At 34.1% G+C, this 27,394-nt stretch overlaps 1 protein-coding gene and 1 long non-coding RNA gene across 5 annotated transcripts in view; one reads left to right on the forward strand and one right to left on the reverse strand.

Annotated features, from left to right (window-relative positions):
* Positions 1-27,394, reverse strand: part of LOC145293703 (ubiquitin-associated and SH3 domain-containing protein B-like) — a 425,494-nt gene that overhangs the window by 113,449 nt on the left and 284,651 nt on the right. Inside the window, exon 1 of one of the 4 annotated variants that reach the window (XM_080140136.1) lies at positions 14,285-14,559. The exons of the other annotated variants lie outside the window; for them this stretch is intronic. Coding sequence (XP_079996262.1) covers positions 14,285-14,517 — 233 coding nt within the window. The 5' untranslated portion in view covers positions 14,518-14,559. Of the gene's footprint in view, positions 1-14,284; positions 14,560-27,394 lie in introns of those variants that run through there. 4 annotated transcript variants of the gene reach the window in all.
* On the forward strand, positions 22,354-27,030 carry LOC145293700 (uncharacterized). Its single transcript, XR_013869750.1, has 3 exons — positions 22,354-25,753; positions 26,002-26,082; positions 26,268-27,030. It is a non-coding gene; the product is annotated as an uncharacterized LOC145293700 (long non-coding RNA).

Below are 27,394 nucleotides of genomic sequence, written 5' to 3' on the forward strand. Positions count from 1 at the left end.
GTGACCTAGAATGGCGATTTTCAATCGGCCGACATTCCAATCAGCATTGTTTTGCAAGAATATGGTCACTCGCTTTGACATCATCTCCCAGGTTCTCCTAGACTTGGGACCGACTTTTTTGTTTGCTGTCCTTGGCCACACGAAGATTCTGCACGTGACTTCTTGGTCACATTATCTGGACAAATTTATTGTTTAAGAGCCAGACAACTTTTGGAACTTCTTGAAGTGATCCTTCCAATTTTGCTCCAAATCGTATATATCGTGGGTAATAATCTTGAAAACGAATTTCCAAAAGGATTTTGCTTATTTTGAGCGGTTCGCGCTTTACGACTGTTTCTATTTTTAGACCCAGGAATTGGAAATTCCTTTGCGGGGTTATTACCCACAATATATGTGATTTGGAACAAAATCTAAGGAGGGTCACTTCTCGGCTCTGTTTGATTCTTACAACAAGTGACTCAACACCCCCTATCTGGGTCTTTTATGCAACACAAATACTGGCCTTTGAGTTGGGATCAAACTAAGTCTGTATCTGTTTTGTCCTCAGTCAAAGGCAGCAGATCTTCTTGAAGTAATTTTGATTTTTGCCTCATTCACAATGCTCCTTTTTTGGAGAGGGGGATAGTTGAACGTTTCTCCACATAAAAAAACGCCCTTGTGTCTTTCCAAGACTGCTGCAAAGAAGGTGGGTACTCTCTAGTAAAACATTCACACCTGACAATGTCCCATATCTCTACAAAGCCACCATTTGCGCACGCATTAACCACTAATCTCTCTTTATTGAATAGGGTTAAAAACAGTCCCTAATTTAATAGGTTTCACAGACAACCAAGCTCCAAACCTTGTCCCATCGCCACAATGTGTTGTATCCCAGAGTTTGTTTTACAACTACTCCAATTTTATATGCTCCAATAAACTGCCCCCTGAATGTAAATACCTCCGACTAACTTGACAAGCAGCAAAATCCCACACCTTCACTTTAGAGGATACTTGATACCAGAGAGCCTTCTACTCTGAAAGGTTCTTTCCTCAAACTGATAGACTTTGAACCTCTTCTCTCTTGCTTCCTTAACTGTATTAATACACAAAAATTTAAATGTAGTAACCAGGTATCTCACTGCTCAACTCCCTACTTAGATTGTTCCTGTAGGCATGGTCACTAATTTAGAGCACAACACCTTATTTCAGATAAGTGGGAGCAAAAGGATTTTTTTTTCATTTGCCCCTATCAAGACCAATGTAAATAAGCAGAAAGTGAAATAAATTTGAAAATTTGATGAGGTAAAAATTCTGTTATAAAGCACTGAATCCAATGATATAGGAAACAAATAAATTCTAATGTTTAATATTTGTGAAATGCTGTATCTGTGTGATACTGCGGACATTGGAAGATACAACTTTCAAAACAGAATGTAAATATTTTTTCTGTTTCCTTTTTATTCAATCAGCTTTATTAGTTTCTAGAAATATCTAATCGAATTATAATCATCCAATAATCTATCAAAATGCGACAACACTGAAAAGCTTTACTACATGCATGGAATACTGTTGTCACATCTGTGATGGTGCACCGACCACCAGCCTTGCCCACTTTGACTGTCCAACATTCAAATTCCTCAGCCTAACATTCACAGGTAACATGAATTGGAACAGATGATACTGCCAAGTCCGCTGCAAAGAAAGTGGGCTCTCTCTACTGGATTAGAAATCTTCTCACACCTTCCAGTATTCTATATCTTTACAAAGTACCCCATTTTATTATGCATGGAGTATTGTTGCCATATCTGGGCTGGTGCATCAACCACTAGTATCTTCCTCTTGGATAGGGTAAAAAAAAAAAAAAAAAAAAAAAAAAAGAGTATGTAACCTAATAGGTTTCCCACTGTCTACCAAGCTCCAGATCCTGTCAACACAATGTTGCTCTCTCTCCTCGTTTTACATATACTTCCACAAAATGAGCTCTGATGAACTCAACTGCACTTGTACCCTCTCAAAGTAAATACTCATGACAAATTCGATTCATAGCAAAATCCCACTCCTTCAATGTAGAGATCCCAAGATGAAAGAAAACTTTCTACTTTAATAGATTCTCTCCTAGGACAGTCTGCCTTTGAAATTTTCTCCTCGTTTCCTTGATTTTATCAACATACAGAAATTTAAATGTAATGTGAACAAACATTTTGCTGCACATCTAATCACTTATGAGGATGCCCTTGTAGGTGCGGTCTCTTATTCACAGTGGCCTCGTATGCCTTGTTTGGGATGAATAAAGCTGGCAAAAAAACAAAAAAAAAAACAAAAAAAAAAAAACGATATTTGGAAAAAATAACTATTTACGAAATTTCATTTTGAACATTGTTTATGAGAAAAATAGTGTATAAAATTTCGCATATCTTGTTATCGTTATTTACGTCATCGAAGAATCTGCAATGAATGACAGGGGAAATCGAAGATGAAGGAAGATTATACCAACTTCAGCATTCCAATATTAGGAACGATGCTTGGAAACAAATAATTGCTGACCATATTACGAGATCTTTTCAATCGTCAATACAACTGAGCTAAACACACAAACACACACATGTATACACGCAAACACAATGCTGCGTAGAACATACAGATCGAAGTTTGCGTAGCAGATAGCAGCAGCATCTAGAAGCAAAGACGGCAAAGACTATCCTTATGACTCATCCAGACCCGAAGTTCACCTTCAACGCTGTGTCGCACACGCACACATGTGCATCTGTGTGCAGAGATCGAAGAGTTATTATTTGGGACCTTAAGACAAAACAAAAAAAAGCAACAAAAAAAAAAAAAAAAAAAAAAAAAAACAAACAAAACGCACACACACACACACACACACACACACACGCACACACACACAAATTAGAAATGCTTGTATTTGGATAGGGAGGGGTGATTTCCTTACAATAAAACAATTTCACATTAAGGTTAATTTTATTAATTAAGGTTAATTAAACTAAAAATAAGAACGAATATTCTGAAGATGTGTCTATACAATTTGAGGATTTAATGCTAAAAGTAATTCAAACTTTAGCTTGACAAACCAATTAAAATTCTATTTCAAACTTTAGCTTGACAGACCAATTAAAATTCTATTTCAAGCTAAAGCTTATCATCATCATATTTAGTTAAACATCCGTTTTACTGACATGTGTTTGATGACTTTTAGAAATTGACTTCCAACCTAAACTATCTCTGGCCAGGTCTTTATCCCTCTTTTTTTCAAGTCCATCTTTATCACTTTCTATATGGCGCAATCACGTTGGCACACTGGTTCACCATAAATTACCAAAGTTAAGCAACGTTAAGCCTGGTCAATACCAAATGGGTGACCATCTGGAAATATTAGGCACTGTATGTAGGAAGATGTCGACATCTACCTGCAAGAACTGCAAAAGCCTAACCTCATAATCTATCCTAACCGGGATATGCATGCAACGGGAGACTGCTGGCAAACTTTATAATCCCATGAAACTTCCTCCTTTAGAGGAAGCTGGTTCAACCTGCCTAGAGTGAGTGTTGCTTTGGGTCGGAGATATCACTTTCTCTCATGTCTTCCTTTGCCCTTCATTGTAAATTGTCCCTGATACCTTTACATTTACTAACCCAAGTACTGTTAGTCATACTTTCAACATGGTCATATCAGCGAAACGAGTTCTACACACATCTCTCAACTCAGAGGAAGATTAAATCTGGACAGTATACTATTCAAATTTAATCTTCGTCTCAGCTTATCAGATCTGAGTAGGTCTATAAGACTTGCATTATACATATGCCATTCTCATATCATTTATATCCATGCAACGCATGTCCTCAACTTTCACTTACCAGATTTCAATTCAATACATCATCACACTGTGTATACCTGTCTGATAGACTTTTCCCTTGGTTGACAATGGTGTTTCAACTTTTTGGGGATTCTCAACCTTCTCAACCACCACGAATAGCCATGAATAATAACATCCTATCTGAGAACTCATTATTCAAACTCCTCGGTTTAACGCCCAGTCAACATTAACTGAAACAAATACATTGAGGACGTTGCCGAAGCTGCAGCAAAAAAAGTGGGTTCTCTCTCCCATGTTAGAAAATTACTAACACCTGAGAATATCTTTTATCCCTACAATGCCACCATCCGTCCATGTATGAAATAGTGTTGTCACATCTGTGCTGGTACATCTACCACTAATTTCTCACTGCTTAGACTGGGTCCAAGAAAGTATCTAATCTAATGGGTCCTGCACTATAAATCAAGCTCCAACCCCTGTCCCATCATGATAATGTTGCATCCCTGTGTCTTAGCTTCAAGTCCCGCCAAGCCTGACTTTCATGAAAAACACTTGTCTAACTGAAACCACTATCATTAATTTCCCCTACGCTTTATCCGTGCTTAAACCTAAATGTAGATTCCATGAACAAAGCTTCTTTCTTAGAACTACACGCCCGTGGTACTCTGTTGCATTTTCAACTGACTACAACATGGCCGTCTTCAAGTTCAACATAAACAAGTTCTTCATGAGCCATTCCCTGACACCAATTTACTAAATTTCTACTAACGATTACTACAACATTTTGCCATTGATTACTATACACTCATTAACCCTTATCCTCGAGTGGCCTCCGAGCTTTGATAAGTGGTGACTCAATTGTAAAAAAAAAAAATAACTTTAAATGGTATGTGCTCTGATGAACTGATTGCACTTACACCCACCTCCCTCAACGTAGATACACCCAACAAACTTTAGCAGCAAAATCTCACCTCTTCACTGTAGAGATCCCTAGATGCTGGAAAGCCTTATACTCTAGTAGTTTTTTCCCCCCTTGGACTGCTAAACTTTACAATTTCCTCTCTGTTTCTTGCTTCCCTGGCTGTACTAACATGCAGAAGTTTAAACGTAATGTGAACAGACATCTTGCTTATCTTTTTATATAGTTCTCAATGTCAATATGCCTTATTTGGGGTGAACAATGGTAATATATATATATATATATATATATATATATATATATAAATAAAAGGCATAAACAAAGCTGTCATCTCATGCTTGAAAGATGAGTGCACTCATCCATAATCAGTTAAACGCAACTAGAAACTTAAATTCACAAAATTTATTAGAAAAGAATTTAATAGAAAATAAAAGCCGAAGATAAATCGAAATGACAAAGCGAACATTTTGTGAATGCACTTAAAACTAAAATCAGACAAAAAAAGAAATGTTTTGAATAAACTTTTTAGGAAATTCATGAAGCATTTCTGATAACTTAATACAAACAGTACTTACTTCCATAAACCATATCGGAAACTAAGTCAAGCATTAAATGATTCCCATAGGATTCTCATTTTACCAATTATATCAACATATAACTTTTAAAATAGACCCAAATAGTAACCCATCTGAAACATCAATATTTGATTAGGGTTAGCCCTTTTTTGTTAGTTTTTCCCTCATTATGTTATTCGTAAATAAGTTTCATTTAAGATTCGCTTTTTTTTTTCCGAGAATACTGAGAGATGTTAAAGTGAATACATTTTTCTTTGCTAAACAAAAGTATGAACTTAAGCGTTTGAGAAAACATAAATATTTCTCCATTTTCTTTCATACATCAACTACCTGATAGCCAATTACATGTGTTTAAAATAAACTTTAAAATATTTTGTCTTACCCTACTACTAGGTAACATACTTTTCCTTTTAATTTATGCTAAATTGATTGGTCCTATTAGATGTTACAAACGGTAAATTATTTTTAATGCTAGATTTTCTAAGGATATAAAGAGGATTTTGATCGCTTAATTATGCTGGTCCATATCATTGAAAAAGGACTCAGACTCAATTTAGATTTGCTGTCTATCACTGAGTGCTGGGTGTAGAGAGTGGCTGCAGGGAGGCCATACGTGTGGCAGCAGAAATTGACTATGTCACACATCTGGGAAAACTAAGAAGTGACTGTCTTGAGAACTTTTATGACTTCACCAGTTTCAACATCTACTCCCCTCCCACATGGACGATTATTATTATATTATGGCCGGGCAACGTTGGAGGTCTTGAATAGAGAGGTGAGTGACCAACATTTGAACTGGTGACAATGTTATGGAAAGAGCAAAGTGTTTTGATAACAGAAGAATGTTTTGAAATAGGACTGGAATTTAATGTAGAAATATGTAAAACAATAAAATGTTTAGAAAGATGTTTAATAAATAGGATTGGAATGTTTGGTTTTAATAAACAAAGATACGTGACAAAAGACCAGACAAAGACTTTTGGTTGCGTAGATACATGACGTAACGAATTATGTAGATACATGATGTAACGAGTTACGTAGATACATGATGTAACGAGTTTAGAGACATTTTAGAAAGTTAGTTACTGATAGTCTGTAACTGACAGCCAAGAGGCAGACAGAATGGCACTCAACAGGGGCAAGATCGATAATTAAGATGTAGAAAGGACTGTATCAGCGTTCAACCTTTCCAAAATGGGAACAATATTCTGGAATAAAAGTTGACAAAAAGAAACCTGAGGTCTGTTGTTCGTTGTAGAATTTTCGTTGCAGCTTTCTGTCCAACAAGATCAAACATGGGCCGAGTGTGTTCATTAATTGGCCAGATATTTTAAACCCATAGAATGGTATTTGTCCCTTTTGTGAAGGCATGTCTAACAAGAGACAAAGATGCTTATTACGTCCCTTATTTGTTATTATATGTGAACACACACCAGATAAGTTGTTTTGTGACATTTTGAAAACTAGGCGATACCACATGAATACACATATTAAGAATAGATGTACATTCAATAAGACACTCGTTACATACACGTCTATATATGTACAGAATATATACGTAACTCTATGGAAATACAACATATCCTTGTTATGATACCCCACTATCTAACATTATGGTGTAGGCGCAGTTGCTAAAGCCATCAACCAAACTCTCTGTAAGAGCAACGACAAGCTAATTGCCAGGATCAAACTAATGTGACACACCTCTTGATCCAAGGACCCAGTAAAAACCATTTGCTCCAAGTTCAGGGTGGTTTCTGGGTAAAAGATCCTCTAAGAGCTGCACTTTGAATTTTGAGAATGTATCAATTGGCCAAGATATGATGTTTCGTCTTTACTTTCCAATAAGTGTCAAATTTATTTCGAACACCCTGTATGTGGTGATATTGGCTAAAGCTATTCTCAAGTGGATAGGGTGGCTTCTGGAAAGCCATATATGTGACAGCAATATTTAACTCAGTGTCACTCACCTCCGGCAAAACCAAGAAGTAGCTGTCAGAAAACTTCCACAACTTCACCGGACCCAGCGGATGTTTTCGTCCTACCTCCCAAACTCAGCTAATTGCAATCCCATGGATTATTATGTGCGGAGCGCAGTTGAGAATAATATTAATCATAATCGCCTGCCACACAAAAGAACCAGATGATTGTCAGGATCAAACTGGTATTTAAGTGTTTCTCAAAGAACACTGAAAGCTATGTGCTCTAGGTTCAAGTCCAACCTGGGGGCTGTGGTGGAGGCTTGGGCGATTTCATCAAGTTAACTTATTTGGCAAAAAGATCCTCTAAGAGATGTACTTTGAATTTTGGGAATACATCAATTATTGGCCAGGATATGGAGTTTTATCTTTCTTTTAAAAATATGCCAAATTTATCCCCCCCCCACACACACGGGTGGAATATGGCCATTACACTTCAACCGTATCTTTATATTTCAACCATTCGGACCTACATGTTGTCTGGTACCATGGCATGAAGGACATAAAAAATACAACTCTACATTTTTTTAGGTGAATACAAAAGCATTTATTCCAGTAATTTCTACAACACACTTCAGTGTTTCAAAATATCACTCACACGTCGAACATGTCTATCAAGACACCTTTCCATGCAAGTGTCTTTTCCGGCCGATTAATGTGTTTTCTAATGCCGCTTTATCAGCAAAATTTTGTTGTCATAAATGATACTCATATTAATTATATTGTAAACGGAGACAAGTTAACTCCCTCTTTTGCTTGCCAGTGAAAATTTAACAGATACATGCATCGTCTACACCATGAATTAGCTTTGAATAAGCCTACAGTAACAAATCAAAACTTAGAGCAGGTAGAAGCCGAGTTAAGCCTAGAAATCACAATCTAAACTCAAAAAGAATAAATCCCTTACGCTTAAGTACACAAAAGAATTTGATCATTACGTAGCTTTACCACTACTCGCAAGAGGTGATGATCCATTTTAGTGGTGGAAGTAGACACAGGAGACCTTATCACTGCTGAGTAAACTGGCTTCAAAATATTTAAGTGCACCACCTTCATCTGTGGAGAGTGAGAGGCTCTTTATTACAGGTGGTAATGCGTATGAACCTATAAGGAAGAGGAGACTATTAGTAGAGGCAGGCAGCAAGAATAGAAGTAGAGCAGCAGCAGGTGCAGAACTTCAGCTTATAGTGATTCACTTAGAGAATTACAATTTGTACTTAATAGTTGGTTTGTAATTTCTTTTTTCTTATCTAATTGTTTAATTATGTTCATTTCAGAATTGGAAATCATACTTTATATTTTGTAATTTTAGTTAATAAAGGCAAAAAGCCATAATAGTGGCCAGACACTTAAATGGTAAGTTAAATTAGCAGTTACTATGTTAATGTGTCAAAGCTATCTGAGGAGTCACTTGGCAGTAATGAAATGATTTAAATTTAATAGGAAAGAGAAAAGTAATTAATCAGCCAATTAATCAGCAAAATGGTTGATTAGGTCAATTATTGATTACCTGCTGATTAAGCGATACACCTCCAGTCAAGATATGTTTTTCTCCCCCTCCCCTTCCAAATGGCAATAGACTATTATGTAGGTGTAGTTGAAAAAAGCACTAACCATACCACCTGTAACACCAAGGTAAACCAGATTACTTGGATCAAACTGACGTTCTGGAGTTTGTTAGTAAAATTCTGTCGATCTTGCTTGTCCCAGCATATTTTAGGAGTACATAAAGAAAACAGTAAATGTGTGTATGGTATAAAAACTTGAATTAACGAGAGAAACACAGAACAAATTTCATCATTATACTAAAGCTAAGTTTTTTTTTTATTTTAATTTTTTTTTTTTAATCACACGAAATACAAGCTACAATATTCTTCAGTTTGGGGATTGAGTTATATTTGAAAAGAAAAACTTCCACTATTTTAAGTGTTTTAATTCATAATTAACTCACCATGTGACCTATCTTCTATGAAGTTTATATCTATCACTCTTACCCTCTCTCACTGCATGTTCTTTGATCCCCACTCATATATATTGAAAAATAAATCAGTACTTGGAGGGGGGTATCGGAATAGAAAAAAATTGTGTCTATTTTCAGATGCCAAAAACGTTTAATTTTTAAACTTGTAATAAAACTAAAATCACCCTCAAGTGCATTTTTTTTTTACAGTAATTGGAAAAAAAAAGCAACAACTTTATAGCAAAATATTTAGAGAGTTTAAAAGAATAAGAATGGAATTTAGAATAGAATCGGTAATTAATTTTATTTATTGCAGACTATTACCTCATCTTTTCTTAGTTGTTTCACGGCGTTTCAGCCAACTATTCCTCTGGCCTTCGTTAGGTGCTAACCGTGGCGGATAGGAACTCTGAATCTCTTGACTGCATTCATTGCAATTACTGCCTTTCGTAGTTGTTGTCGTCATCGTCGCTTTGGGTAGGATTGAAACTGCTATCTTCAAACAATTCTCACCTGGAACTGTAGAGATTCAACGTCTCTATCAACTGCACCACGAGCCCCGAAGATAGCGGTTTCAATCCTACCCAAAACCGGCCAGAGGCTTACTTGGCCAAAAACGTGGTGAGACGTGGTGAGACGATAACAACTACGGAAGGCAGTAATTGCAGTGAATGCAGTCAAGAGTTCCAGAGTTCCTATCCGTTGTGGTTACCACCTGACGAAGGCCAGAGGAATAGTTGGCCGAAACGTCATGAAAAAACTACCATGGAAGATCAGACAATAAATAAATATGAATTTATAAGACCTAAAAATTCAACCTTGACCGCCCTTCGGGGCCCGTGGCGCAGTTGATAGAGACGTTGATTTCTATGGTTCCAGGTGAGAATTGTTTGAAGATAGCAGTTTCAATCCTACCAAAAGCCGGTCAGAGGCTTACTTGGCCAAAAACGTGGTGATACAACAACAACTATGGAAGGCAGTAATTGCAGTGAATGCAGTGAGGAGATTCAGAGTTCCTAGCTGTCGCCAAAGGAATAGTTGGCCGAAACGTTGTGAAAAAACTAAGAAAAGATGAGGATAATAGTCCGCAATAAATAAAATTAATAAATAATACTCATCTCAATAATGAATTGCAATTAAAATAATAGAATCGGTAATTGTATCAAAATTGAGAACAATTTTGGATTTGTCCCATCACATTATATATGCATGACAAGACAAACATGAACTTATTCTTCATCCACATATAAATTAAATCTTGAATACAAAACACATTTTTTTTAAATCAAAGATTGCTTCTATATATATTTCCGGAGAAGACTACAATAAAAAGAGTGAAAATAACTGCAGCGTAAATATCAAAATAGACAATAGTTTATAAGTGTAAACTTGAAATTTAAGTATTTTTTTATGGGTTGAGGAGATCACAAGAAAATAATACAAGAGACAAATAAGAAAATTAATGAAAAATTTTTTCTGTAGAAATAATAAAAATAATGATATGATTCCTTTAAAAGTGAAGAGACAAAAAGACAAAAAGCCCAATACTGAGAGAGTCAGAAGAAACCGGGCAAAAAATAAAAATTTTAAAAGCATATATTTATATAAAAAAATTTGGCAAAAATCTATAATCACGAACGAAGAATGACAAATCGATTCATTAAGATGGACACATGCGCCGAATTTAAGTTGAATCTCATAATACATTAAATACGTTAAAATTTACTAAATCCAAAGAAAAATTATTTCTTTTTACTATTATAATTCATCCCTCTCCTCCATATGATCATTCCCAGACTTAGGGTTAGTACAGGATACGTTTTCTTTCAAACATTTTTTTTTTTTTTTTGGATTGGAGAGGGGCTGCAAAAGCAAAAACTAAAGAACACCTTTTCAACAAAAAATAAAAATGAATGAATAAATAAAAATAATACCTTCCCCCTCCAAATATGTTCTTCATTAACTTAAAGACTAATCAACCGTGCGAGATTGCAATATGAATAATATAAGTTATGGTAATACATTTATGGCATTTAAGCTACACAGAGACGTTTACATGTTTATATATTTTCAATAACATATTACATAGCTTTACTCAGGTATTGAGTAATGTGCAAGTAAATACTGAAAAATCGATACATATTTCATATTATATGTGCATATATATATATATATATATATATATATATATATATATATTTATTTATTTGTTATAGGCAACATTCTTTTCTTTAAGCATGTTTCATTAACTAACCAGAATAGATAGGAATTGTCTATAGACAATTCCTATCTACATATTCTGGTTCTGATCTTTTCTAGCTTTCTTAGTATCCTTCTTATTTCTGGCAAGAACTGGCTGATTTAACATTCATAGTCACTTTTTACCTGAGTATTTTCAGATCCGTCCAGATCCATCGTCAGGGATGATTACTAGCAACGATTTAAGGTTTATTTATAGAGGGCATTATTTTTCATTAATAGTTTTAATATTGTTTAATAAGATATGCTTTCTAAGAGTGAAAAAAAAAAAAATGGCAGTTAGAGTAGCGAGTATTTAACAGAAACAAGAAAACTAATAAAAAAGGAATGGAAAAGATCAGAAGAAAAATATTTAGACATGTATTGTCTATGTTATGTAATATATCTCCAATTTTAATGCTTCAATCAACTAAATGAATATACTCATATTGTCTATGTTATGTAATATATCTCCAATTTTAATGCCTCAATCAACCAATTCGTTATCCTTGGTTTGCCATTATAGATTTCTACTAAATAGAAATATATTCATTTTTATACATAGAAATATGCATTTTGTAACTTCCCGGCTACTTCGAACTGCCAGGTAGATTAATGAAACTACGACATATTACAAATATTATGCTGTTATTGTTTTTGCTTTTGTTAAAATGAATCACATTTAGGTTTTCTTCAAAACTGGTCATAATAAAAAATATTTCTCCATTAAAATTCACAAATGAAATGTTTATGGACAATAATGTTTCGGAAGGTTTCAGTTTCTGGAATTTTTCATTTTCGACTTTTTACTCCTCCAATCAATAGATGATCCTAAGTAATTTTGAACTTAATTAGATGTAAAGTATAGTTCTGCTTGGTTTCAGGTAGTCATACTTCCAAGTATTACCCCTTGCTTGAGGCTGGTTTATTGCCGATCGTCTGCGACACTCTTATTAGGGAACGTCAATAGGTTCGGTCTAGGTTAGTTTTATAATTTTAGAGAAGTTAGATTACACAAACATCAAACTGACTACGTTTAACATTACTGCAACAGAAAATGGATAAATATTTTGTGTAAACAAATTTCCATTATATATACATATATAAAATGAAAGCTGAATAAAAGTTACATAAGATTTGTTTTCTTAAAGATATACTCTTTGATAACAATTGTGTGAGTGTGTGTGTGTATATATATATATATATATATATATATATATATATATGATAGAATGTGTTTGTAACGAATAAAAAAAATTTCTGTAAGAAATCTTAAGAGGCCTCAATGCGTCGGTTACTCATTTGAAAAGGCCTTGTTGGATTGAAATACATTTATGAGATTTGACTATATTTTTAGTTGTTTTTTTTTTTTTTAAACTTGTGTTTGTGTATAATTAACACGGAATTTTTTGTTTTATTAGGTGTTTTTTTTTTCTTCCCAAATTTCTGAATAGTCCACTGTGTATTGGTGTATGAGTTCCGTGGGTTCCTTGTTCACTATTTCTTGTGTATACCTTTGATTTGATTTAATTTAATTAAACGATTGTGCGAGTGTGCATTTGTGTATATGCAGCAAGTTTTCATTAATGCTAATATTAAAAAGCACCAAATCTTTGCTTTTATTTTGCTTTATGACGGTTTAAATTTTTTAATTTTCCGAATATTTCATTCACGTTCTCATGCAACATGTCAGCACTAGAAGACTATTGTTTTACAGTTGGTTAAAATACTAACTTTTAAAAACTAAAATGAGAAAGAAAATAGATGAAAACACCAAGACTAACTCCTGCCTTACGATGATATAATAATAACAATAATAATAATAATAACAACAACATTAACATGAAACAAGAAATCCACGGAACTCAATGTTGATATAACACACAATGAACTACTTGGAAAATTGAAAAAAATAAAAAAATATGCACCATAAAAAAAAAATATTGTGTTCATTAATAACGCACACACACACACACACACACACATATATATACGTTTATGATTATATATATATATATATATATATATATATATATATATATATATATACACACACACACTCATATTGTATATATTTAATAGAGATTTTTCTGAATTGGTACAATTAATACAAGTTTAATAAAAATGGATTTATACTTTCAGAGCATATATATATATATATATATATATATATATATATATATATATATATATATATATATATATTAAACATTCCAAATCCACAGATTTTATTTATTTTACATTCATATTTTTATTGCTGATATGTTGCGTGTAGTATGAATGTGATATAAATTCTTCTGTGGCTTTAAGAATGTTTAGTGTATATATATATATATGAATGAAAGACGTAGCATAAACACAAACGTTTTGGTTATCTTTACGAATCGTGCTTTCACTTTACTTTCGGTTTCCTCTCTCGACGCTAAAAATGGCTTTTAAAATACTAATATTATTTCGAAAACCATTCTTAATATGGAGAGAGAGGGTTTCTTTTTTCTTTTTCTTTTTAAACTATTCTGTACTTTCACTTAATTCAATATACAAAAGATAACGTAAAAATTTAATTAAAAATGAAGCAGTTACCGGAAATGGAGTGGAGACACGAATCGTAAAGATAACCAATATTTTTAATAATAATAATAATAATAATAATAATAATAATAATAATAATAATAATAATAAAAGAATAGGTTGGTTCAAGAGAATGAAAAAGGAGGAAAGTCAATTGTAATCGGATTTGAACACAGATTCGAAGAAAAGGAAGACAACAAAATCTACGTCGTTTGTTAATGGTGACGTACCGGCAATTTGACCGACAACAGTATGGACAACAGCAACACAAGGTGGAGGTCATGTAGGCGTCTTTTATGGAGAATGTTTGTCGTCGTTGCAACTGCTGCAGGGTGAGGGGTACACTGTCTTGGCTAGCGATGATGACGATGCTAGCAATAATGATCGCAGCATCTAGCGTTTCCTCTGCGAAGCGGAAGAGCAGAAGAAAGAGAGGAAGTTGCTGCAATGGTAAAAAATCCATCAGAGCCAGGTTTACTGATTGATAGAAGGTATGAGGGGGTGTTGGAAAAAAAAAAACCAAACAAAAAAACAAAACAAAAAAAAAAAAACGCGTGTTGCGGAAGAATTGGGGGGGGGAAGAATCAAATACGAATGTAAACAGTAAACAGAATATGAAGCAGATAATATTAGTGATGGGACGATTCCAACATTTTTTGCGATTCTGATACCATTCTCGATTCTGATACAGTTATCGATTCTTTTTAAATTTATATGCATTTAGAGACTTTTTTTTTTGAGGGGGGGGGTGGACGGACGGGAAGTGCAAATTACCGCAATAGATGTAATATGAGCATATATTCCCGCAAATACAAAAGTACACTTGCAGGAGTAATCTGTCGATTTCAGTTTCACACTCAATAAAAATTTGTCATTTCTTCATTATAAAAATTATGCTTTAAACAAAAAATAATAAAATGAATCGTTTTTTTTGGTATCAGAAAATAGGCAAATTTTTCCGATTCCGATACTCCCAAAAGTTCTGATTCTATTTTTTTTTTTTTTCAATCCCAGATTCTGATTAATCGTCCCAATACTAAGAAATACATATTAGACTAGCAGAGCTATTTGGAGCTAACGTTTAAAATCAAATAGAATTTAAATATTTGTAACATTTTTATATTAAAATTTCTATATATCCCCTCCTTCTTCCTTTTCCTATCCACCACATTTCCATCCTACTCCCTTCATGCTCATCCAACTTTTTTCTCTTGTTTTAATGTGTTCACACACACACACACACACACACACACACACACACACATTTATATATATATATGTATATATATATATATATATATATATATATATATATGTATGTGTATGTGTGTGTGTGTGTGTGAAGCTCGTTATTTGTTTGTTTACAAACAGGCGGTTTGAACACTGTAAAAGTGGTGGCGGATGTCTATTTAAATAGACATTCCAACGGGTTATTTGCGGGCGTCGCTCCCGTGGTCGAGTGGGAGAAATGCCGACTGTCAAAACAACGGTTCTAGGTTCAATCCTTGGCTTGGGAGAGACGCTAGTCTAGCGGCACTGATGAGTTGTGATACAACGAAACAGGACTGTATGTCGATGACTACAAATATATATATATATATATATATATATATATATATATATATATATATATATATAATGTAATTCATTTGCAATATTTACAAATATTTTTTTGCCAAATTTTAGATGTTATAGATTTGGGTCAGGGCCACTCAAAAAAATGCAAACATTGTGGGTCTTTGATTAGTAGTTTTGGACATACTAACACACAGACAACTGCCCTGTATATAATAAACTAGCAGGATTACTTGGCGCCATATAAATCTAAATAGAATTTAAATAATGTGTGTAATATCTTTATATTAAACTTTTTATCTCTCTCTCCATCTGTCTCTTTATCTTTCACTCTCCCCTGTTTTGCGAGTTTTCCTTTCTTTATTCTCCACCCAACCCATTTATCTCTTGTTTTAATGTGCTGAAAAAAAAAATGTAATCATAATCTCACATTTATTGCTCCTGGACAACTCTGAGTAGAACAAAACACAATGACATTATTGGTTCCGGGTGATTCTGTGCCCCTGTTTTCACAATAATGTGAAGAGAAATTATGTTGATAATGAAAATAGTGCAAAGAGATAAAATGTTATTGTAAACACCAGTCTAACTACAACCACTATCAACAATTTTCCACACTCTCTATCTGTGCCTAAATTTAAACACAGATTCCATGAACAACTTGCCTGCTTTCTGATTGACTGCAATATGATTGTCTTCAAGTCCAGTGTAAACATGATTTTGTTGTGCTGTTTCCTTAAAATAATAAAATTATACCCAATTTCTACCCCTAACGATTACTATGCTATCCAGTAACCTTTATCCTTGAGTGGCCTTCAGGCCTTGATAAATGGCGACCTCATTGTAAAAAATATATATTAGATGTAACTCTTTGATCTTGTTCCAGAATGATTTTTACTTTCATTTCTTTTTTCATTTTTTAAATATATTTTTGAAAGTTAAATTTAATTATCATTCAAACAAAAAGTGTTTGAATATATGGTTAAGTGGCAGTTTTAGTCATTTAGAACTGCTTTACAGCTTCACCGCCCACTCATTTTTTGACCAAATTTCAAAAACTTATTACAGTTTATAGATCACCTTTTCAGTTATATTGTAAAAAACGAATTTTCAATTTTAGTTCAGTAAATCAAAACTTATGATGAATTTACTGATTCAAAATCGTAAAAAAACAAACAAAAAAAAAACGTTAAGTGAATGATGTTTTTTATGACTGGTTTTCATAACAACTTCAGCGACTACTGTTGCTACTAATTCACTGCTGTTTCGAAAAGAAAAGTAACAAGTGAAATAGAGTATGAAAGCATGGAAGGGAGATAATTGGGAGGGGATTTTATTGAAAGCAGACGAGTGCCGTACATATCTGTATGTTATGTTTATGGAGGCAAAAAAAATAAGACTGAAATTAAACAAAGAACAAGTGAATTTTCTGGAAGCCTGGAAAAATCATGGATTACAATAGTAAAATTTAAGCATGAAAAGTTATATGGTTAAGCTTAAACATGGAAAAGTAAAGGACTAGTTGTTAAAACTGAAAAAGAAAAAGACAAGATATTCTAGTAAAAAATATAAATTTATAACTTAAAATATTGCAACATTAAGAATTCTTTTTCAAAATTCAATTTATAATATATAATTAATTCTTAAATGTTGCAATATTTTAAGTTATAAATTTATTATAACTTTTACTAGAATATCTTGTCCTTTTCTTTCCCAGTTTTAACAACTAATCCTTTACTTTTCATGCTCGCATTTTTCTATGTAATTACAGTATTGTTTGTTTATTAAACTAAGTAAACCAATTTATTTTTTATGTAAATGACTTGTATTACCATAAAAATGGTTTACTATTACTTAAATTAAGAATGCAACATAGTCTTTCGAAATACTGTATATATAGCAGAGAGCAAAGGTTTATTTTTTTTCATAAAAAAAAATAACATCCACATTGCAATCAAATGAGACTACATCTATTAGATAGAGCGCTCAATTTCCTATATAGATCAGGTGCAGCATTGCCCGGAAGAAAGACTTTTATTTTAATTATACTGTATACTAGACAAAGTACACGGTGTTGCCTGCAAGTAAAAATAGGAATAATACACTATAATACATGGTAAGGATTATAAGTCAGCCAATCCAAAGTGCTCATTATCCTGGATAGCGCAGATATGTTCATCTACTTGGCTTTGCTCAGGATAGAAAATGATAGTCATAAAAAAGTGCTCAATATGCTAAGAATAGCAGGTATATTCAGATGCAAGTTCATTTTTTTCGTTGCTTTATACAGTCCTTGGCAAGCCCTGCTAGTCTATTACATAAAGTGCATTTGGCTGTGTGTATGTCTGGCTAAAAGTCGAAAACTGCCAAACAAACACTCACTAACTTGGTATTTTTTTTTACCAGTATTGCCTTTGATAAATAATGTATAAAATTTAGAAAAAAATATTTAGTCTCTGGGGGTCATTCGGGGCAGCAGTTTTTCTGTGTTGTTATCGACTAATTTGAAAAGAAAATGCCGACTCATTCCTATCAAGGAATCTCTTATATGAAGGAGAGTTGTGTGTGTGTGTGTGTGTGTGTGTGTGTCTGTGTGTGTGTGTATGTCCTGCTAGAGAAGAATGAGCTGGGTCATGAAGAAAGAGGGGGTTGGGGAAAGAAAAATAGAGAGACGTTTATAAAGAGGTAGCAAGATAGAAATTTAAATAGAAATAGATTACACTTTTGCCTTGGGCAACGTCGAGTAGTCTGCTAGTTTTATGTAAGAAGGCAACATCAGGTAGTCTGCTAATTCTATATAATAACGCAACATATTCTATTTGATCATTGGAGTAGATCGACGCCCCTCCTTTTATTGAGAGAATAAGATCACAAAATAGGTTGGTTCAGAGAGCAAGTTATTAGACCGACTTTTTTCATTTCGCATTCGCCAAATACAAGAAGAATATCAATAATTAGTTGGAACCGTGACCCGGTATTGCCCAGGACACTCCCCTCCCCTCCACCTGAGAAAACCAAGAATGAAAACCGTAAATTGATCAAGAAAAAAAAAAAAGAAAAAGAAAAGACTCTTTAAGACCATGGCCTTTTAGCTAGGAGCAAAGTGTTGCATCTGTTCTTTTTCAAAAGAAAATTTTTAGGAATATTTGGCTGCTTTGGAGGAATATTACATTTAAAATCATTGCCGACAAGTAATTTTCATGATATTAAGACGTTTATTATTGAATGTATTCCCTATTGTTTTCACTGGTGGCCATGTTTTGTTTTTGTGCGCAAACATGGCCACCAGTGAAAACAATAGAGAATACATCCAATAATAAAGGTCTTAATATCATGAAAATTACTTGTCAGCGACAATTTTAAATGTGATATTCATTAAAAACACAGCGGAATACCCCTAAAAACTAACTTTTTAAAAATAATTCTTTAGTTGGGACTCTACCGCACATTGACCATAGAGAATTCATAACTTTTTTTTATAAAAGTATTAGTGAAAATGATGCAGTAACCCCAGCAGAAATTGAACCCAACACATCGAGCTCACAGTCTACACCTGTGACCATTACTCAAAGGGGGAAAGAAAAAGACAATCCAGATGATATGTAACTTAATTCGAACATCTAGAAAAAGAGAAAGTCATCATGCACAGTATCAGATGTTTTAAGTTAGATTGAGTGTTGTAGCTTTACAAACCGGTAGTAATCAAGACGAACACAGTGGTATAGTTAACAAAATTAAAAAAAAAAAAAAAAAAAAAAAAAAAGTATGTTGCAGAAGTACATCATAATTTTGGAGGTCACAACTGCCACGAATTGCTACTGCAATAGCATGTTAGATGTAATTACATTTATAGTCTCTAGGTAAGTCCATTATCCTGAAATAGATATATCAGCTTACCCCATAACATTGAGTTTCAGAATGCTATATATTAGCTGACAACGTTCATCTTTTTAACTGCATGTTAACTAGCTTTCACTAGAAGATTCTTCTGATATGAAAACGTATACAGCAAAGAGTTTATCATTTAGTATAATTTCTGGATAAGTTGTAGTGACTCACAGAAATATTTGTATACTTTGCTATGCAGCAAAAAGTTTTCAGTTTGAGTGTCGGCTGAAAACATAAATTCAAAGCTTTTCTGGAGTTACAGCAGTTGATCTGGACACAAGCTATATAGGCAAGTTGAGCTGTTTTGTCCCTATTTATTTGTCTCATCGCAAGAGCCAAGTTAGAAACAAGGTCGGGTTTTAATATAAGAAAAATCCAAGTAAAAACAAAAATATACATAGAAAAAAAAAAAAAGTTAAAAAATTGTCTCAGTCTAGAAGGATTTCTCCTTCACTGATTGTAGACAGAAAAGATGACGTGTTGTATCAGAACAGATACTACATTTTGCTTCTAGCCAGCTCTGTTAACATTTTGTTGAGTTCATATTGTTAGGTTTTGGACAGTTGTTATCTTATGTTAATGTGTAGTACGTCTGGATGTTGATTTTCCTCCTACAGCAGAAAGATGTGACACAAAATCGAGAACGTGGAGTCTGAAAAAACCAGCATCCTAGAGTAAGAGCACTCTGGTCTGCGACAAAATACTTGGGCATTCCTGTCAGCATTTCCCCAATAAGGGCACTTAATGCAATTAGCAATAAAGTAATCCCTTCTCAAATGGGAAGAAGGTCAAGCATGGGAGGGTAGACCTCCTAGAATTACACAAAACTATACCTTAGCCAAAAGAGAATAAGCCAAGACAATGGCTTAAACCAATGGTTCCCAACCTTTTTACATGGCAGCACACAATTAAGCTCTTTAAATTCCCACGGTACACCTATCACAAAACTCAATATTTTGTACTTTGTATGAAATGAAATATAAAGTTTAGTTTGAAGACTAAGAGGATTAGTAGTAAGGTTTCTTTACATCTAACTTTAAACAATTGCTTCATGCAACAGCGTTTGGCTACACGTTACAACACAGTGGAGAAGGAATGCATGCATCTTCAATCCCATGAAATCCAAATTTCATATATTCATCACTATAAAACCAATAAATTTTTGCTTTCTTAAATAAAGTTATAAAATTATTATTGTCATCATCAACTTTTTCTTTATAGGAATTTATCCATAATTAAGAGTAAATTGAATCTAACAAAATATTACATGAAAGAAAATTTTTTATCATATTCAATCATTTTTTTAAAAATTTCTCCAATTAAAATAATTAATTTATAACAACTTAAATATTAGATAAAAAAATACCTACAGAGAATCTGATCTTCCTATTGAAAAAAAAATCTGTTATATAAAAAAAGGCAAAATGTGTGTTAGTGTGTGCACATTTTGTGTGTGTCCGGCAAAGGCTTTGGAGGGGGGGGGGCGCTGTTTCTTACAACTTTTTATATACTCCCTAGATTGTAATATCTCCGATTCACGAAACAAGGTCATGTGTATCTTTAATTTGGGCGTCTTTTACACGCTATTTTGGCGATTTAAAAAAAATCTCCACGTGTTTGGCTTTTCTGTATATAAGCAAAACTGAATACGTAGCAAACGGTTCTCCGTGGCACTCGTGGCAGGGACGTCCAGAAAAGCAATTAGCTTTTATCAATGCAGGGGAAACCCCTTATATCAGACAATTGCTATTCATTTGGACACTCCCCTTTTTATGGGGAGCTGGTTTTCCCCAACATCTTGGGAAAACTGGCTTGCAGCCAAAGTTAAGTCATGTGATGTTTGACCTCATTAAATTTACACATGTGTCATTTAACCTTTTAATCATTAAATTAGAACGCCTTTCACTTCTTCTCCTGTCGTGTCCGAGCGGTAAGATGTCAGGTTTTTTCACACTTGTTTTTTTCCACCTTCGCCTCAAGGCTTCGGGTTCGAGCCTACCTGCCTCCCCAAATTTTTTTTTCTTTTACACCGACAAACACATGGGCAACGCCGGGCACCTACGCTTGTCTATTAAATAAAAGGCAAAATGGCTGCATGTGTTTGTGTCCGCGAAAGGCTTTTTTTTTTCGCCGGGCTTCTCGACAAGGTGACTATTTCAGAGAACTTTCCTTACACTCCCTAGATTATAATATCGCCGATTTGAAAACGAATGTTATCTCTATCTTTATTTTGATCAAGTTTTAAAAAAATCCCTGGTTCCCGGTATTTGTTCGTCTTTTTCGTATAAATAAAGTGAAACTAATCAAAGCAAATCCGAAAGCCCGCCCTTTCTGGCCACGGCACGTCTTGAAGGCGATTAGTTTTGATCAATGTGAGGGGAAACCTTTCATATCAGATAATTGCTATTCATTAAAACACTGTCAAAGCTCCCCCTTTTTGTGGAGGAGCTGGTTTTCCTCAACATCGTGGGGAAACAAATACAGCAGAAAGCGGAAAGCTTAACTGGCTTCCAGCCAGACGTTCATTTCTGTGCCTGCATGATTCTTAACTTAGTTTTCACTTTCTTTTGACATCGCTGAATTTCAACACTTTACACTTCCGCTCGCGTCATGGCGCAGCGGTAAACTCTCAGGTCTTCTTTCACTTTCTTTGCGTCACGGGTTCGAGCCTCCCTGCCTACTAACACTTCCCCCCCCCCACACACACCTACGAACACCCGGGTAACACTAGACACTCCCGTTAGTAAAAAATAAGAAAAAAAAGATAGATGGTAACACGGATGTTTATTGTTATAAAAAATTGAAAATATCTAACAATTTAAACTAACGGTTTTATTTTATTTTTTTATCGATTAAGCATCAATCTCACATAGGTAATAATGTGTGAGTATTTATTAATATAAACAACTCTTGTTATAACGTTATGAATTTTCCATCTACAATTTGTAACTTCCATTTATAACCTAGTAGAAGGAAACTGGTGATTGTGCCACAGCACAGTAGTTGCGAACCACTAGATTAGACTCTGCTCTTCAACAGCGACTGTAACCACTCACTTTGATTGTGGGATAGTTTCATCAGCTCATTTTTTTTTTCTAGTCATGCTCACACAAACAAGGCATATTGCCACTTGTACATAAGTACTATTTGGAACCATGTTTAGAGATGGGCAAGATGTTGGTTTACATTATATTTAAACTTTTGCATGTCAGTATAGTAAGGACAGCAGGTAACAGGGAAGGAATTCCGAAGTTTAGCAGTCTGAGGGAAGAAGCTATTAAAGTAGAAGGCTTTCCGGTATCTAGAAACATCTACAGTGAAGGGGTGGGATTGTGCTGCTAAACAGGTTTGTCAGGGTGGGGTACATACATCGAGGGGGGCACAAGTGTGAGGAGTTCATCAGAGCACATTCCATTACAACGTCCGTTTTATCGCGAGTAAATCCAGTCCAAGGCTTCTGTACTTTGTTTCTTCCCTACACCGGAAATACAGTGACTGGTGAAAAGTACAGGAGACAAAGGCGACACAGACACTTAAAAAGAAAAAAATCAACGTTTTTCAAGTAAATAAAACTTGACAAAAGAAAATGTCACTAGGTACATCGTACAAAAGTAATTTTTATGTTAATGCTCTACCTGTTCCATAAACTCGATTACGATGAGGGTCTCGGTAGATAAACGCTAAACATTTTCTCATTGCAAACTATTATTTAAAGTTTACTCAAGCAAGAAAAATAATTACTAGGTTGATTGTAAGCGGGAGTAAAAAAGAAACATAAAAGAATTCGATTACAACAATAAAATCTTTTTATAATGACGTAACAATTCAATAGAAGGTGGCAAGATTGGAGTTTGTTAATCGCAATGGATCTTACAACTTAATCATCATATCCGGTTTAACGGCCGTTTTTACCGTGACCTTCGTAAAAAGTAAACTAAAGCCTATTCACTGTTCAAGTGACGTCATGCTTGTGGTATAAGCAAGGAAGAGCCGTTGAAAAGACAGTCAATAAGGAAAGAAAGCCTTTTTATTTGTTTATTTTTTTCAGTATTAGAAACCTTCAAAAATTGCATTTAAGAAAAAGAAAAGAGACACAATTTGATTTATACTGAAACCAGAGTTTGTGGTTTTACATATAGACATGCGATGGACGGCTTTTAAAAATTGATTTCCAACTAACCTATTTCTATCCCAGATTCTTATTTGGTCCACTTTCTCTCAAATCGGGTTTATCACTTCCTCCCATGTTTTCTTTAGTTTTTCCCCCTGTAAACTGAACCTAGTAGAAGTTAGTGTTCCCAAAGATTCTGGGTCAACATGGCCATACCACCAAAGTCTCCTGCTCTGCACACATCTCTATAATGCCCAAATTTAATCTTCCTCTTAGGTCACCAGTTGTAAGCCTGTCTTTAAGACTTACATTACACATCAATCGTATCATTCACATGCCATTTCTCTCCATGCAACGCTCAACCCCTTTCCATACATCATCACTAGGCCTATGACAACAAAATATTCTTATTATTTTACTCACGAGTATATATCCGACACAGTTAATCAACTGAGAACCACATCACTTTATAGAAAAGTAAATCAACGGATACACACTGGAGAGTCAAAACAATGAAAAGAATATGCTGTTGTTCTAGCCCTAATCATCATGTGTACATATGCCTGATAGATTCCTCCCTTATTTGCCAGAATGTGTCACATCGTTTAATAACATCGTACATGCATGATAGGTTATTATATAACTCACTACTCACCGCTAAAACTAATTAAGCCCTTGTCTTATCAAAGAATCGACTCTTGATTTTATGAAATTATTTAAACATAATCACTTTAATTAAAGTTAAACATGCAAAAGTCAAGTATCAGGGTTCAATTGTGCTCTAAAAAGAAACATTCATTTCGTACACGCCTCGTCTCAAAAGAACCTACCGTTGATTTTATATGGTGAGTCTTTCTGCTTGTGCGGTGATAAAACTTCTCAAATGCACTCGTGATGTTAGGTTGTATAAAAGTGTTAACTTTGGTCAAAATCGAACTTCCTGCTTTAATCGGATACTTTCAATTATCGATATTTATCAGACGGATTCCAATACAAACCCTACATAAGAACACTCCCAAACACATCAAGTATTTTCAAGTGAAATTTAAAAAAAAAAAAAAAAAAAAAAAAATTGACCTAGCCATTTCCGAGTCCATAGAGAATGAACTCACACAAAGTTCCTTCTATATAATAATAGATTATTTCATGTATCCACATAAAATTTTATAAGGAGTTATATTTTATGCATCAATTTTCAGTATTTATTTCAGTGTTTTACAGCTGACAAGAGCTAGGCAGTCTTCTAGAAAAATAAAAATAAAAACGGCAATTAAGCTATACAGAATTTTCCGTGTTTTATCTGTAAAACTGACGAATCTTTTTATGAAAACGAAATATAGAAAATTCTGTGTAGCTTACTTGCCATATCTATTTTAATAACATACACATTAATATATATAGGATTAAAAAAAAAAAAAAAATTGAACTTAATTTTCACTCATTTTCTTTTTTATTTCAATAAATATTCTATCCATAGTAAATACAAACAATTTAATGCGAATTTCGCAGTTATGGCAAGAACCAGATATGAAGACTTTTCTGATAGTTTTTATTAATACAGAGAAGATGAAACATTTCCTGAAATTGGCGTTCAAGAATGCAACCAAAATCAATTAAAATCCTGCATTCAATTTTACATAAGGACATTGAGACAGTTGCAAACAACATTCTGAATGTGTGGTTGTTTTTGGACCAAACTGTGAGCAAATGCAGCACCCACTTTAAACACAGATTTCTCATTAACACATTTTCATGCAAAATGATGAATACATCTGCAGCTCAGCAACTATCTCATGCAACTTCAAATCACAATCGAACAAAATAAGTTTGTGGACAGTTTTTGATGTTTACTAGGACAACTGCTGAATTTGGGCGAACCGAGTACTCAGCATCATTTGAGTCTGTACAACCACATTTAAAGTCATACATTGTTTTCAACGCAGTAGAGTCTAATACTTATCAAGCGACTGCTTTGCTTGTATAGTATTTTTCCACACCAACACAAAATTCACTTTCCCATTTTTTTTATTTTTTTATTAGAAATTTGCAACATTAACTTCACTTAAAGAGCTGATTTGTAAAGTAACAAACCGATTGAGCTCAAATTTGGACATACCATTTAAAGGTTAGTACTTTATAAAAATCATATGGTTAAAGACTTACTGAGTAAGGTGTTAATAAAATCTTTTGTTTTAAATTCTGAATATCTTCAGACATTTATTCATGTTGCAAATGTACAAGGGATTTTCCAAAAGTAATACCTCCTGTTCATTATTCCGCCCGAATGGATCAGAAGGGGATTGCAAAAATTGCATTGTTATAATGACTGAACTTATGCATTCATGATCTGAAAGTTTCATTTCTCTGTTGCAGATACTGATGATGTGTGACTCTAAGAAAGCAATCTCTGCCATGGATGTACGTCAGAAGCAGAGATGCATCATTGAATTACAGGTAAAAGTGCAACGAGAATGGTGGTGACTATGTAAAAAAAAAAAAAAAAATTCTGAAGCACAAACGGTCACTCGTTTTAATGATACCACTCCAGTCTTTGTAGCTCTTCAATTTTTTGAATGGAAAAAATAGGAAGCTTTACTTTTGAAACGACCCTCATATGTTTGCTTTCAATTGGTTTGTAGATTTATTGGTTTTGGAGGCGTTCCAAGTCGGAGTGGATCTGAGAGTCATACAAACTATGGATGAGTACACACTTCAAAATTGATGGGGATGCAACGCCTTTATCAACTAGTAAAGTTTCCATTTTATAATTGCTGTCCCTTTTTTATTTTTACTTGTAAGTATTTAGAATTGCCAGAAAATAAGATAAATCTATAATATAAATCTCACCTGTCTGTTTAAATGTATGTATGTATGTATGCATATCTGCTTAAAACTTTCGACAGAGGTGACGGATTTGCACGAAATTAGTATCGTTTTGAAGTTCGACTCTTCGGACGACAAATATCGAAAAATTGACTGAAAAAATTAATTCCTTCACCCTCAACTGGGCACTTTTTTTGAAAGTCATCCCCTGTTTTCAATCGACTAGCCTTAATTTAAACCTTTGCCACTTTCGGTTTGGCGATGGGCGCAACAGCAGAGACGTCACGTTTTTATTTTTATTTTAAATCACATTATTTTCCTCCTTTGCAGTATGGGTTCAAGCTTGCCTACTACCAATTAAAAAAAAAAAAAAATTATTTTTTGCTCAACCTAGTAGAAGTTAGTGTTCTCAAAGATTCTGGGTCAACATGGCCATACCACCAAAGTCTCCTGCTCTGCACACATCTCTATAATGCCCAAATTTAATCTTCCTCTAAGGTCACCAGTTGTAAGCCTGTCTTTAAGACTTACATTACACATCAATCGTATCATTCACATGCCATTAGTGTTCTGCAAACAGTCGGGCAACGTCGGGCAACGTCGGGCACCCAGCCTAGTTTTTTTTATTTATTTTTTTTTTATAAAATTAAGCATAGAATTGATAGATGTTTAATATGAGTCTGAAAGAAAGGCTTAGATCTGATGACTTCAGATGAATCAGAAATCTGGACAGTGCATATGGTGTGCAGAAGAGATTTTGTTTGTTTGGGTCACATTGAAAGAATGAGTGAGAGTTCATAGGTTACTAGATATAAAACAGTTGTGATAGCAGGATCAGTTGGCCGGATGGGGAGGGAGCGGGGCTAAGGAAAGACATGGTCAGAGATAAGTTATTTTAGAAAGCAATCTCTAGAAGCCTTCCAACACATTTCAGCATGTAAAA

This window comes from Euprymna scolopes, chromosome 2 (genome assembly GCF_053919585.1).
Source record: "Euprymna scolopes isolate OS-2025 chromosome 2, ASM5391958v1, whole genome shotgun sequence".
Lineage (NCBI taxonomy): Eukaryota > Metazoa > Mollusca > Cephalopoda > Sepiida > Sepiolidae > Euprymna > Euprymna scolopes.